Below are 12,684 nucleotides of genomic sequence, written 5' to 3'. Positions count from 1 at the left end.
AACCTGGAACGCACCTCGCCGTTGACCCATGGTTTCTGGTTTGGAAATGATTTAACATTAATGCATGGTCTATGAAATTTCTTATAGTTTTTTATTTTGGAATAAATGTATAAATACTTAAAAATCACTAACCTGAAATGTATCCTCCGTTTTAATAAACAGAGCAGTAGTTATATAGTAGTTTTTTTTTTCTGATAGTATGTCATGTTTATTTAAAATGTCATTAAAATGTGTCAATATTAAGTGTAACTGGAACATGAATTTACGTTAAAAAAATACAAACAATTACTTAATTTCAGAGTGCTGCGTGACACTGGTATTCAGATTGTTATCAGTTGTCTTTTTTGCTCAATGACTGCACCTATCTGCTCCAGCAGCTTCTCTCAGTTGTTTGAGATGTTTTTTCCAGCGACCTCCATAAGATTAGTGATCATCTCAGCGCTGTAAGGACCTTGAAAGGTGATATATTTGTTCCTCCAGGCCTTAATTTCACCTGAAGAAAGAGTAGCACACTTAAATGAGAACATCATTAATATTTCAGTTTTATTGAACTAGACAATCTGAACTTGCCTCCACAGTTGACCACATTAAACAGAGGGATGTGAATCACGGTTGGAGTGTTTTGGCCTTTGAACACATAGAAGTCCTTCGGTTTCTGCACGTCTTCACTGGGAATGTTGACTTCAGGGAAAGGGATGTTTAGTTCCTCACACAGTTTGTGAGTTGGTCTGTAATGGAAAAGCATAACAGTATCACGTCATTAAAAAGGCTAGAAAAACATTTCATTCTATATATTTATTTATTTATTTACTGAAATTGTCAGGTTGAGATGAATAGGAATGCTAGTGGATGCTCTCTCCAGGTTCTCTAGATGAATATAGTTTATATGAAAGCATATGCACTTGAGTTTAATTGGATTTCTTCTAGCTTTTTATCTGTTTACAATATTTGTAATTATCTGTCAGTGTTTTTAAGGTTAGTGTAACCTCTGTTGGTCACAAGAAAAAAAGCAGCAAGATTATTTAAAAAAAAATCTCCTGTTGTCTTCTACTGAAGAAAGTAATATGAAACGACATGACGGGAGTAATTGATTGTTTCTAGCCATAAGACCCATAAGACTTTCGTTCATCTCTGGAATGCAAATGAGGATATTTGAATGCAGTATAATGAGATTTCTGTCCCTCCATTGAAAGTCTGCTCATCAGGCCCAGGTCCAGCTTTGAGATGTCAGGTGGGCAAGTGACATTCCAGGTGGGCTGGAGTTTTAACATTATTTTATTTTTCCCTGTAACAGATTTTGTAACTTTATTTTATAACCAAAGGGGCAGGTCTTGACAGGGACTCTCTATACACAGGGTTTTTCTTGGCTCAAAATGAAGCGGTGGTGGTGCCATCCTGATCATGTGTACATATTGTACCCACCCTTCAGCTGACTGAAAAATATGCTTTTTACATGCAACATATTTTAGGTGTTCTAATAATTGGATGATTAAACAAAATGACAATTATCCAGTTATATTTTACAAATACAAACCAGTTGAACATTAAATAAAATACAACATAACAGTAAATTAAATAAAACATAACAGCTAAAAGGGGCCCTTTTGCAGTATAAGTGAACATGAACATATAACATTAGGTTGTTAAACACAATATAATTGAATATTCATTCCTTATAGTCTCCTGGTCCATGCACATCTCTTTGATCCAATATACATTTATCAACTTATTATGTGTATTTCTAGAAAACAAAACATTTTCTTACATCCTTACGTGAATTCTTCTGATAGAATATATCATGAAGTTTAATTGCAGCAGGGTAAAAGATGCATTAGAGCTAACATTAGCATTAAGAAACAAAAGACTGTTTATAACTTATATGACCTGTGTTTCCTGAATCTGCTGTGCTGTGTTGTGTTCTTTCTCCTCCCCCTCTTGTTCTGTCTGATCTCTGATAGGATTTCCACTGATGGGGTGTACGATCGCCATTGTTGGTTTAGACGAGGCGTGGTCTTTATAAGGATGCCACCAGGCATTCAATGGGGAGCTCGTTATTGGTTTGGTCATGTTTGGGTTGAGAGCTCCTGGATCCCTCCTCCGGCCAATGATCAAAATTTGTTAAATTCAAGTTAAGTGTAAAACCTGTTGATCACGGTCATTCATTTTCAACATTGTGTTTTAAGAACATGGAGCAAGGGGGTGTCCTGCCGATTTTTTTATTTTTTATTTTTTATCTTGTTTGGGTTCTGTTTTGTATTGGGCAGTTAGGGAAGTAAAATGTATTTTTATTTTGTTATTTGATCAGGTTATTTATTTCCCCCCTTTTCCATTCTAGATTTGTTTTGTTATTTTGGGTCTTTGGGACAGGAAGAAGAGAATGCTCTTTATTTCACTTTTCTTCGTGCTTGGGATTCCACAACCCAGTTTTATTATGCCCTGTTAAGAGTTTTCTTCTTACAAACCCTAGATGCAGGACGTAATAACATTAATACTAATGTTATGCTTTTACTTAAATCTCACTTCAAACCACCATTGAGGGCTATCCTAAGGGCCCCCAGCGGGCTGCCAGTGCAGGGCCTCTGATATTTTGCTCATTGGCAAAATGTTGGCCCTTTACTTACCCCACACTATTAATCTACAACAGGGGTGCCCAACCTGGTCCTGATCAACACACCTGAACCAACTAATTAGGATCTGAAGGAGCACTTGATGATTACAGACAGGTTTGCTTAATCAGGGTTGGAGCTGAACTCTGTAGGAAGGTTGATCTCCAGGACCAGGTCTCACCCCTGATCTATAACAATACATCTGTTTCACTTTAAATACTTTTCAGCTTCTATAATTTAAGTCTTTGGGAAAAACAGTTATTATACATCTGAATTGGTTAGTTGTTGTTTTCTACTGAACAAAGAGAGAAATACAGTTTGGAATGATATGAGGGGGAGTAAATGATGATTAGGCGATCTATTCTTTTAACTTTAATTATAGTATGTGCTATATGTGTGTATAATACCTTGAAAGGATCGCTTTCACTGAAATCCAGGGAAATAATGAGATCAATGTCTCGTTCTTCTCTCAGCACTGAGAAGTAGGGTGAGTTCAGCAACAGTCCGGCGTCTATATAGTCTCTCGTCTCACCTTCCAGAAGAGCAGCAGGCACTGTTTCATCTGAGGGATCACAGCAAATAAGTCTGTTTATTATATTATTCACACTGAATTGCCAGTTATTATGAGGCTTGTTCTCACCTGTCATTTTGTGAAGGAAGTTATATTTCCTGCCCCAGATCCACTGAGTCATGCATCTACAAATGCTCAAGAAAAGAGCTGAAATAAAAATGCACAGTAGTTCTTTAGTAAATTATACTTTAATATTCTGTATATTGTTTTTCTGTTGACTATATTTGGAGATGAGAAAGGTTTTTGATGTTTCATTTTAATTTCTTAAGTTTTATGCTGTAAAGTAGGTGTGTGTGCAATTATGTACATTTTAGTTTCAGTCATAGTTTTGGGTGAACAGACTATCAATGAAGAGAAAGAAATCACTCAGGTTTCATTAAATTTATCTTAATTTGTGCTTGGAAGATGAACAAAAGTCTTACGCGTTTGGAACGACATGAGGGTCAATAAATGATGAGTGAACTGTGCTTATGATTTTTGTCATAATCATACCTAACTGGTTATCTAAAGTAAAAGTTCTTCTGTGGCATCAGTCTGTTAAAACCTTTGTTGTTAATTGGAAGCTTACTGAATCTTAGAGTAAAGCACTTCTCGGTTTATGCATTGAAAAATCAAAAGAGAAGAACCATATACTGTTCAAATAATATACGTTGTACAGACAATTCAACCTACCCAAAGGATGAAACCTGTCCCAAACACTCAAATTATTACACACATCTTCAGTGTATTGCTTCATATGCAGTTTTGCAGCTTGTTTATCAGCGAGATTCAGTTTTTCTGTAGGAAAAATCAGCTGATGTTTGCCTCCACTGAGCTCTGTTAAAAGAGGGATTACATCGTAATCATATTGTTTTTGTTGTTGTTGTTGTTGTTTTTTCTGGACAATTATGGTTATTAAGGTAAAAAAAAATTTGGATTGTTTGTATTCAGAAACTGAACCCTGAGAAATATTGACTGCAGTAAGTGTAATAACTAGACTCTAAGATGAACTAAACTACTCTCCTCTATATAAATTGTAACACATTGCTACTGTTCAGCATTGTTCTGATGGATTGATCAAGAGCAGAAGGATCTTTGCCATTCAAAACATCGAGATTCATGTCCACAAGATCCATGAGCACCTGGTAACACTTTTCTGCAGGTGGGGCTTTTGGGACTTTTGAAGAAAACATGCATTGAACAAACATGAACACACTGCAGAATGTTTTGAATGAAAGTGATTTACATCCCCAAATTCATCATGTTCAGTAGGGATGTGCATCTCATGACCCTTTTACGATGCAGTGCAATCTGATTTCAATTCGATTCAACACAATGCGATTCGATGCAATGGAGAAAATATGATCACTTTTAATGCCTCGAGGCCTGTTTCATAAAACAAATTTACCAAATAAGTCAGGCTTATTTCAGTTAGTCTGACTACTTGTCAAATTATTTGGTTCCATAAAGCAAATTTAACACAGGCCTAGATCAAGCCAGTCACTGTGGCAACTTATGCTGGGAAACTAACCTGGTCTAACGCAGGCTAACTGTCAGACTAAGCTGAGTTCCTCTAACACTGACCAATAGGAATGTAATGATAGTACCACTCTCTCACATACTATTATTTGACTATTATTTTTTTCTAGCCATGCAGCCTTTCTCTGACCTTCTATAATTTGCAGAACAGATAGCAAAATGTTAGGACATTTCAATGTAAAATAGCTCTTTAAAGCATTAAATTAACTAAATTAAAGGTTCAAATCAATGAATTAAAAATGAGAATAAATAATAAAGAAAATTACTATTTTAACTGGAATAAGAAACACACATTAACTCATTTCAGCTTAGTAGTTAGTGCTGTACTAGCTTACATTTAATTTACCCATTACAATAGTCCCTTTACAGTTACTGCTATCATTAAATAATACACTTATATGTAGGTGTAAATTCTACAAAAGACATATTTCAACAAATATTTTAGCAAAATGTATATTTTACTCGGAATTATTGCAGTACTATTTTATTGCGCTCTGTCTGTTTTGCGCGCAGCAGCGCTCGTTCACTCACCGACTCCTGACAGCAAAATGAATATGTTTGCATGACTTTCTAACATTTACAGATGAAAAAAATATACTTGAGACATTAAGAGCTGCTTAAAAATAAACGTGCACAAATTAGTGAGATTGTGTGAACTTAATTTGTGGTTTATGGAACCGCTTTAGCCCATATTGATTGGTTAGGTTATTTCAGGTCAGGTTTTGTACTTAAATCCCCATATTCACCCAGCAACACCGTGCTGTTGTGGTGCATCTCATTCATGCAGCAGTGGTGATGAGAGAAACAGTTTAGAGAGGAAAAATCAATCTACATATAAAATATTGGTCACAGATTATTGGTCACTTTCTAAATAATGAAAGTATGCTATAGTGCATCCATTAGTAATTTTATATAAATAAATCGTTTTTACTGTTGAAAATATGTTAGAAACGATGCATCGTGATACAAATGCCAACTTGTAGTCGATGCACACTTTCTAAACCATTGTTAACTTTTTATGCCGATGCAACGAGCAAATAAGGTAATCTTCCCATCCCTAATGTTCACAAGCAAACATACACATTTAAGATGTGTTGATTTGAAGCTAAACTGAATTTGATGGCATTCTCATGATCTATTAGGTACAATAAGGTGCATGAGCAATACATTTGTTACAGTACTTAATCTTTTTATTGTTAGCAATGTTGGTAGTTAAGTAGACTCCAAAGATGGAACTTAGCTTTAAATAAAAGCAGAAATGCTTTACCTTCACTCATTTTCTCAAGCATCTTCATTTCTTTTGTAGGTATTAAATGTTGAAAGAAATCTGTGAGAAAATATAATCAGAATTCACATGAAATGAAATGACTTTCAACTTTAGGCAGAACTGAATCTTCAAATGCAGCTTCACCTTTTATTTTTTTCCAGAGGAATTTCTTTATCTCATCTCCATCAGCTAAAACGCTGCCACACAGAGCTGTAGAAAATACATTTACAGTCGTGGCCAAAATTTTTGAGAATTACATAAATATTAGTTTTCAAAAAGTTTGCTGCTAAACTGCTTTTAGATATTTGTTTCAGTTGTTTCTGTGATGTACTGAAATATAATTACAAGCACTTCATACATTTCAAAGGCTTTTATCGACAATCACATGACATATATGCAAAGTGTCAGTATTTGCAGTGTTGGCCCTTCTTTTTCAGGACCTCTGTAATTCGACTGGGCATGCTCTCAATCAACTTCTGGGCCAAATCCTGACTGATAGCAACCCATTCTTTCATAATAACTTCTTGGAGTTTGTCAGAATTAGTGGTTTTTGTTTGTCCACCCGCCTCTTGAGGATTGACCACAAGTTCTCAATGGGATTAAGATCTGGGGAGTTTCCAGGCCATGGACCCAAAATTTCAAACATTCTGGTCCCCGAGCCACTTAGTTATCACTTTTGCCTTATGGCACGGTGCTCCATCGTGCTGGAAAATGCATTGTTTCTTCACCAAACTGTTGATGGATTGTTGGAAGAAGTTGCTGTGTTGGAGGGTGTTTTGGTACCATTCTTTATTCATGGCTGTGTTTTTTGGGCAGAATTGTGAGTGAGCCCACTCCCTTGGATGAGAAACAACCCCACACTGAATGGTGTCAGATGCTTTACTGTTGGCATGACACAGGACTGATGGGTAGCGCTCACCTTTTCTTCTCCGGACAAGCCTTTTTCCAGATGCCCCAAACAATCGGAAGGGGCTTCATCGGAGAATATTGACTTTGCCCCAGTCCTCAGCAGTCCATTCACTATACTTTCTGCAGAAGATCAATCTGTCACTGATGTTTTTTTTTTGGAGAGAAGTGGCTTCTTTGCTGCCCTTCTTGACACCAGGCCATCTTCCAAAAGTCCTTGGCCTCACGTGTGCGTGCAGATGCGCTCACACCTGCCTGCTGCCATTCCTGAGCAAGCTCTGCACTGGTGGCACTCCGATCCCGCAGCTGAATCCTCTTTAGGACATGATCCTGCCGCGTGCTGGACTTTCTTGGACGCCCTGAAGCCTTCTTTACAAGAATTGAACCTATTTCCTTGAAGTTCTTGATGAACCTATAAATTGTTGATTTAGGTGCAAAATCTTAGTAGCCACAATATTATCCTTGCCTGGGAAGCCATTTTTATGCACCGCAATGATGGCTGCACGCGTTCTTTGCAGGTCCACCATGGTTAACAATTGGAAGACCAATGATTTCAAGCATCACCCTCCTTTTTAACATGTCAAGTCTGCCATTCTAACCCAATCAGCCTGACATAATGAGCTCCAGCCTTGTGCTCGTCAACATTCTCACCTGAGTTAACAAGATGATACTGAAATGATCTCACGATCGGTCCTTTAATGACAGCAATGAAATGCAGTGGAAGGTTTTTTTTTTGGGATTAAGTTAATTTTCATGGCAAAGAAGGACTATTTCATTCATCTGATCAACATCTTCATAACATATTTGACTAATTGAAATCCTGTGTGTAATACAAATGTAACTTTTCGTGAGAATAAACATTTAAGGTACACTGAACATTGCTTGGAAAGTACCTAAAACAGTACACTGACAGTAGGACAAGGTTTTTTTTTTTTATATTGTCAATATGCATCGGGGCCGGCTCCAGGCATTGGCAAATGACTGTCTTGCCCACCCAGTCAGAATTGAAAAGAAAAAAAAAAAGTGAAAGTGACGTGACATACAGCCAAGTATGGGGACCCATACTCGGAATTCGTGCTCTGCTTTTACCCATCCAAAGTGCACACACACAGCAGAACACACACAACACACCCGTGAACACACACCCGGAGCAGTGGGCAGCCATTTATGCTGCGGCGGCCAGGGAGCAGTTGGGGGTTCGGTGCCTTGCTCAAGAGCACCTCAGTCGTGGTATTGAGGGTGGAGAGAGCACTATACATGCACTCCCCCCACCTACAATTCCTGCCGGCCCGAGACTCGAACTCACAACCCTTGGATTGCGAGTCCGACTCTCTAACCATTAGGCCACGACTTCCGTGTGTAACCAATCTTAAATGGATAAAGATTGTGTATTTTTTTTTTGTGTGTGTGTGTGTGTGTGCAGTAATTAAAACCAATCTGAAGTTGAATTAATGTTTAAAAAAAAAAAAAAAAAAACACTCATCTATGGAAGCAGATACATTTCAATAATAATTCACAATCAGATTTGAGCCTGTCGATCGCTATCCCAATTCACAAGAATGAAACCCAATTAAGATTATATAAATAAAAAAATAATATATATTATAAATATGTTTATATATGTTTTTGCTATCAAGTGAAGTCAATACAATAGAAAAAGACTAAAGCAAACGCTCGGTGGTGATGATGTCACTAACTCTCTGCCATACCACCTCAGAAGTCAGAAAGAGCTGTATTACCAATTATAAAATTCGCATACTATCCATCCTAGTATTCGAAAGTAGAATTAGTATGTCCCAAATCGTGGTATGTTGAAACGAGTATTCCAAAGGTACCCGGATGGTTTACTACTTCAGGTAGAAATTCTAAGTGCAGATCTGTGCACACTCTAATGGTCAATATTGCCCACAACACATTGCGCGGTGGACCAGGATTCGTTTAGAACTACAAACACGCATAAAAAATGTTAAAAGACTACAAACATGTGAGACCGATGGACAGGATGGTTTGAATAGAAATCTTATACGGTATTATAGTTTGTCTATCTAAAATGCTAATATTGCATTAACAGCTGTCAACCACGTTGGTATGCAAATGAGAGGTGTGACCTTATTTACACAGCAATTTTTTTTATTTTAGCCACGCATGCGCACCTGCGTACCACTTATGTGCACCCCTGATTATAAAGAAGAAAAAAAGAAAAAAAAAAAAATCAAAAAATGCACAATAAAAAAAATAAAAAATAAAAAAAAAAAAGAAAAAAATTTATTTACTCTCAGTCTGAAAGATCTGAAGATACTTTAGTAATTTTAATATAAGTATAACCCTACAGTAAAAGAATGGAATTGGGCTTAGGGATGATGACCACCAACTATGATGATTATTAAAAAAAAATAACAACAAACAAAACAACAATCTAAACCTAAAAACCGTAAACAAAAAATAGCATTTAAGCTTTCATATAGAACAGGCAGCTTTCACAAGTTGAACTGCCAGCTGACATAAAAACCAAAAGAAGAAGAAGGCGGCGGCTTTTGCAACCAGTTGTAAAGCCGTTTCAACACGCCATCCGCTACGTTTATACTGTTGAAGAGCTCGTCTTGTTTTTTTTGTGTGTTTTTTTTCTAAAATGGATTGTACCAAAATAAATAGGTAAGATTTGAAAGCAGTTTCAACTCAAATCAATAATTCATGCCGCATAATTGATTGGTGAAAATATGTGGTATAACCACATTATTCCTTAAAATGTTCGTCTTATTTTATGTTGTTTCTTCATTTTGCTTCCAAACCACTTGCTAGGAGCCGTTTTTATTTGCGGAAGCTAATAAAATATTTCAATTCAAATCAATATTTTGTGTCCAATTATTTACTATTGTGGCAGGAAGACATGAAATAAGCAGGATAATATACATTCAAAATTTATAGTTATCACAAATTATTTATTTGTCCCAAAAAGTTTATTAGCTACCACTTAAATTAATCAGTCTCAGATTTTCAATGTGGTCTCAGACTTTGTATGTATTTTGCCTATAGTAGGTCGATTTACAGTAGTTTGTAATCAGCAGAATGTTTCAGTATGTGTTTACATGTGTCTCAGGTTCCTTGGCATCCCATAATCAACTAACTATTAAAAATACAGCACTTTAAGACTGGATTTGACTTCCAAATCATGCAGGTTTGTGGTATGAATATTTACAGACCTCTTTCACATATTCTGTGATGATCATCACTGCCCAGACGTCAGTCAAGCTGAAGTGATCTTTCTCATAGTAATATTTCTTCAGTTTGGCAAATGCATCTCCCCAGCTGACTCCTGGACCGCTGAGTCTCTTGATGATTTTGTTCTTCACAGTCTCTAGTTTGGTGGACCAGTCTGGTTCTTGGTATAAGGAGGCCATGCACCTTCAGAGAAGAACACACTGCTCTCAGTTTTGACATTCAACCCAATTCAATCTCTGTGTGTTTGTTGTTTCTCAGGGTTCGTACCAGGTGGATCCAGAGACTCCGCTCAGATAAAGAATGCAGTCCAGAAGACCCGCTTTATCAAGCTGAACCAGGGATCCCAGCAAACCCACCATGGCTCTTTGTCCTCCTCCAGAACCCAGTAATGCAATATGTGGCACTTTATCCTGAAATACACAAGCTTGATTGTTCAAACATGAGCTACAACACCATTTATTGGACATTTTAAAAAAGAATAGTAGACAGATATATAAAGTATAAGATGTTTTACCTGACTGCAGTGTATCCCGAGTTCCTGCAGGCTTTGAAAAACAGTTTCTCTCCTTCTGGCTACAAACTCCTCCTCATTTGTATGTAGAGAGTGTGCAATTCTCACCTCACCACTGCATTAGCCACAAAGACAGACAGACCAGTGCTGAATTTAACATCACTTACTATTTCAGGGCCATAACCACTAGATTGAGGGGGGCAAATCCCTCTTAATAATGAATGAGGGAATTGTTACTTTTTACCTCACAATCTTAATTTTTCCCGGAATTGCTGAATTTAACATCTCGTACTTGCTATTTAAGGGTTGTAAGTTAACCAACATAGACATAATTAGAAATGGCCAAATTGTCCCATCCAATGTTTGATAAAAAAAAAAAAAAGTTACATTACAGAGAGTGTGAGGTAAAATGTAAGTAGCTAAACATTTAACATATAACAACTGTTATGACAGAAATGTTAAAGTGACCCTATTATGCGATTTGAATTGTTTATAATTAGGTTTTGGGAACCACCAAAAACAGGTTTACATGCATGCAAGGTCAAAAAACACTTCCATTTTCTTATAATATGCATTTGATTTTTGCGTTTTTTCTCAATGACTCTCAAACGATTCGTTTGAAGATTCATCTTTCCAAACCCCTACTTTGCATGAGGCTACTCTGCTCTGATTGGTCCGATGACCCAGTCTGTTGTGATTGGTCTACTGCATACAGAGCATGTCGGAAAAGGAACGCCCATCACCATTACTGGAATATGGGTAATCAAATAATACAATACTATTATAATAATAACAGTGCTCCACTCTGTTCTAAAAATAAAGAATCAGAGAGGAAAAAGTTGTTTTACACTTATGGTAGTATAAACCTCACCCACACACTCACATTCATGGCCTTGTGCTATTTAATATAATTATGATTTTAGATTTGAATACAACTAACTTATGTTTATTTTGAAGTTGTTCACATAATGATCCAGTTTGTATTTCGTAAGTAATGCAGTACTGAACTCATATATAATAATGTGCACACCTTAAATCTTTAGGTATCTGAGCAGGATTACAAACCTATCCTGAAGTTTGGATGACCTCATCTGTAAAACAAGAGAGTTGATATTTAGATTAAAATAATTCAAAAACTATTCAGCAAAATCTAATGAAAAATTATAAAAGTCATACCTCAAATATCAATTATTTAGTCACTGTTTTTTTTTTTTTTTGTACTGTATATAGTCTTTAGTTTGTCATTGGAATGAGTTTTAATCAGAGTTAATTTCATATTAAGCTTTATAGTTGCCCTGTTGCAAAAGCTTTAACTATATTAGCAATATACTCACTGTTCTTGTGTAGTCTTGTAAAATCCTGAGATTCACCAATAAATAACAACAGCAGTCATTGTTTCTCGTATCAGCTGAAAATGCTCTTTTATAGAGCTCTGTATCATCATTAGGGGTGGAGATAATGAACATGAAATTCAATGAAATGGAAAACAGAAAACATCAGAAAAAGCTGCATGTGTTGACTTGATGTGAATTGTTGAACAGGGTATTACTGCATTTTTAAAACCATGGTGGTCTGAACAAAGAGTATATATAATTGTTATTTGTTCAACATATACTTCATAAAAACATAAATATATCATTAGTGTCTGTAAAATGATAAAATAGCCAGTTTTGTTAAAGCCATGGAGGATGACCTTAAACGCTCTGATTTTTCATGAGAAGTGTTGCTCAACTTGTCTACAAAATCCCCCAAAGTTACTCAAGAGTATTAAGGTAGGGTGAAAATACTTGCCCACTGAAGAACTGCCACCACGGGAGAATGCATATAGTGTCTCAGATCATGTTAAAACCATAGACTGTATAAAAACATGAACATAGTGTCTGTTACGTCATCCGTAGACTCCTGAAGAGCGTTTTGAAGCTCAAAGTGTGCAGAGCGGGCCGTCGTCATCTTGGCAGCATGCTGTTAGATTGACTTGGTCTCATAAGACTGGAGTATGGATTCCCAGAGGTCTATTTTTGGAAATATGGGCCTTGAAAAAGGCTAAATGAGTTTCATGTGCTTTGACTACAGTAGGCAGTTCCGA

General features: G+C 36.5%; 2 protein-coding genes across 2 annotated transcripts; both read right to left on the bottom strand.

Annotated features, from left to right (window-relative positions):
• Positions 1 to 383: 383 nt before the first annotated feature.
• On the bottom strand, positions 384 to 4,055 carry LOC109097587 (cytosolic phospholipase A2 gamma-like). The gene is made up of 6 exons (XM_042757241.1): positions 3,850 to 4,055; positions 3,247 to 3,324; positions 2,996 to 3,168; positions 987 to 988; positions 571 to 728; positions 384 to 493 (listed from the first exon to the last, which is right to left on the bottom strand). Exons 1-6 carry the CDS (start codon positions 3,911 to 3,913, stop codon positions 384 to 386), a joined length of 585 nt encoding a protein of 194 aa, XP_042613175.1. The 5' UTR covers positions 3,914 to 4,055.
• A 5,425-nt stretch (positions 4,056 to 9,480) lies between these two features.
• On the bottom strand, positions 9,481 to 10,779 carry LOC122145129 (cytosolic phospholipase A2 zeta-like). Its single transcript, XM_042757240.1, has 3 exons — positions 10,766 to 10,779; positions 10,355 to 10,531; positions 9,481 to 10,270 (listed from the first exon to the last, which is right to left on the bottom strand). The coding sequence occupies exons 1-3, from the start codon at positions 10,777 to 10,779 to the stop codon at positions 10,036 to 10,038; spliced, it is 426 nt and encodes a 141-aa protein (XP_042613174.1). The 3' UTR covers positions 9,481 to 10,035.
• Between the last annotated feature and the right edge of the window lie 1,905 nt (positions 10,780 to 12,684).

The sequence above is a fragment of the Cyprinus carpio genome, chromosome A5 (genome assembly GCF_018340385.1).
Source record: "Cyprinus carpio isolate SPL01 chromosome A5, ASM1834038v1, whole genome shotgun sequence".
NCBI lineage: Eukaryota > Metazoa > Chordata > Actinopteri > Cypriniformes > Cyprinidae > Cyprinus > Cyprinus carpio.
The sequence above is the reverse complement of the archived record's forward strand: the minus strand, read 5'-3'. Positions and strand labels throughout refer to the sequence as shown.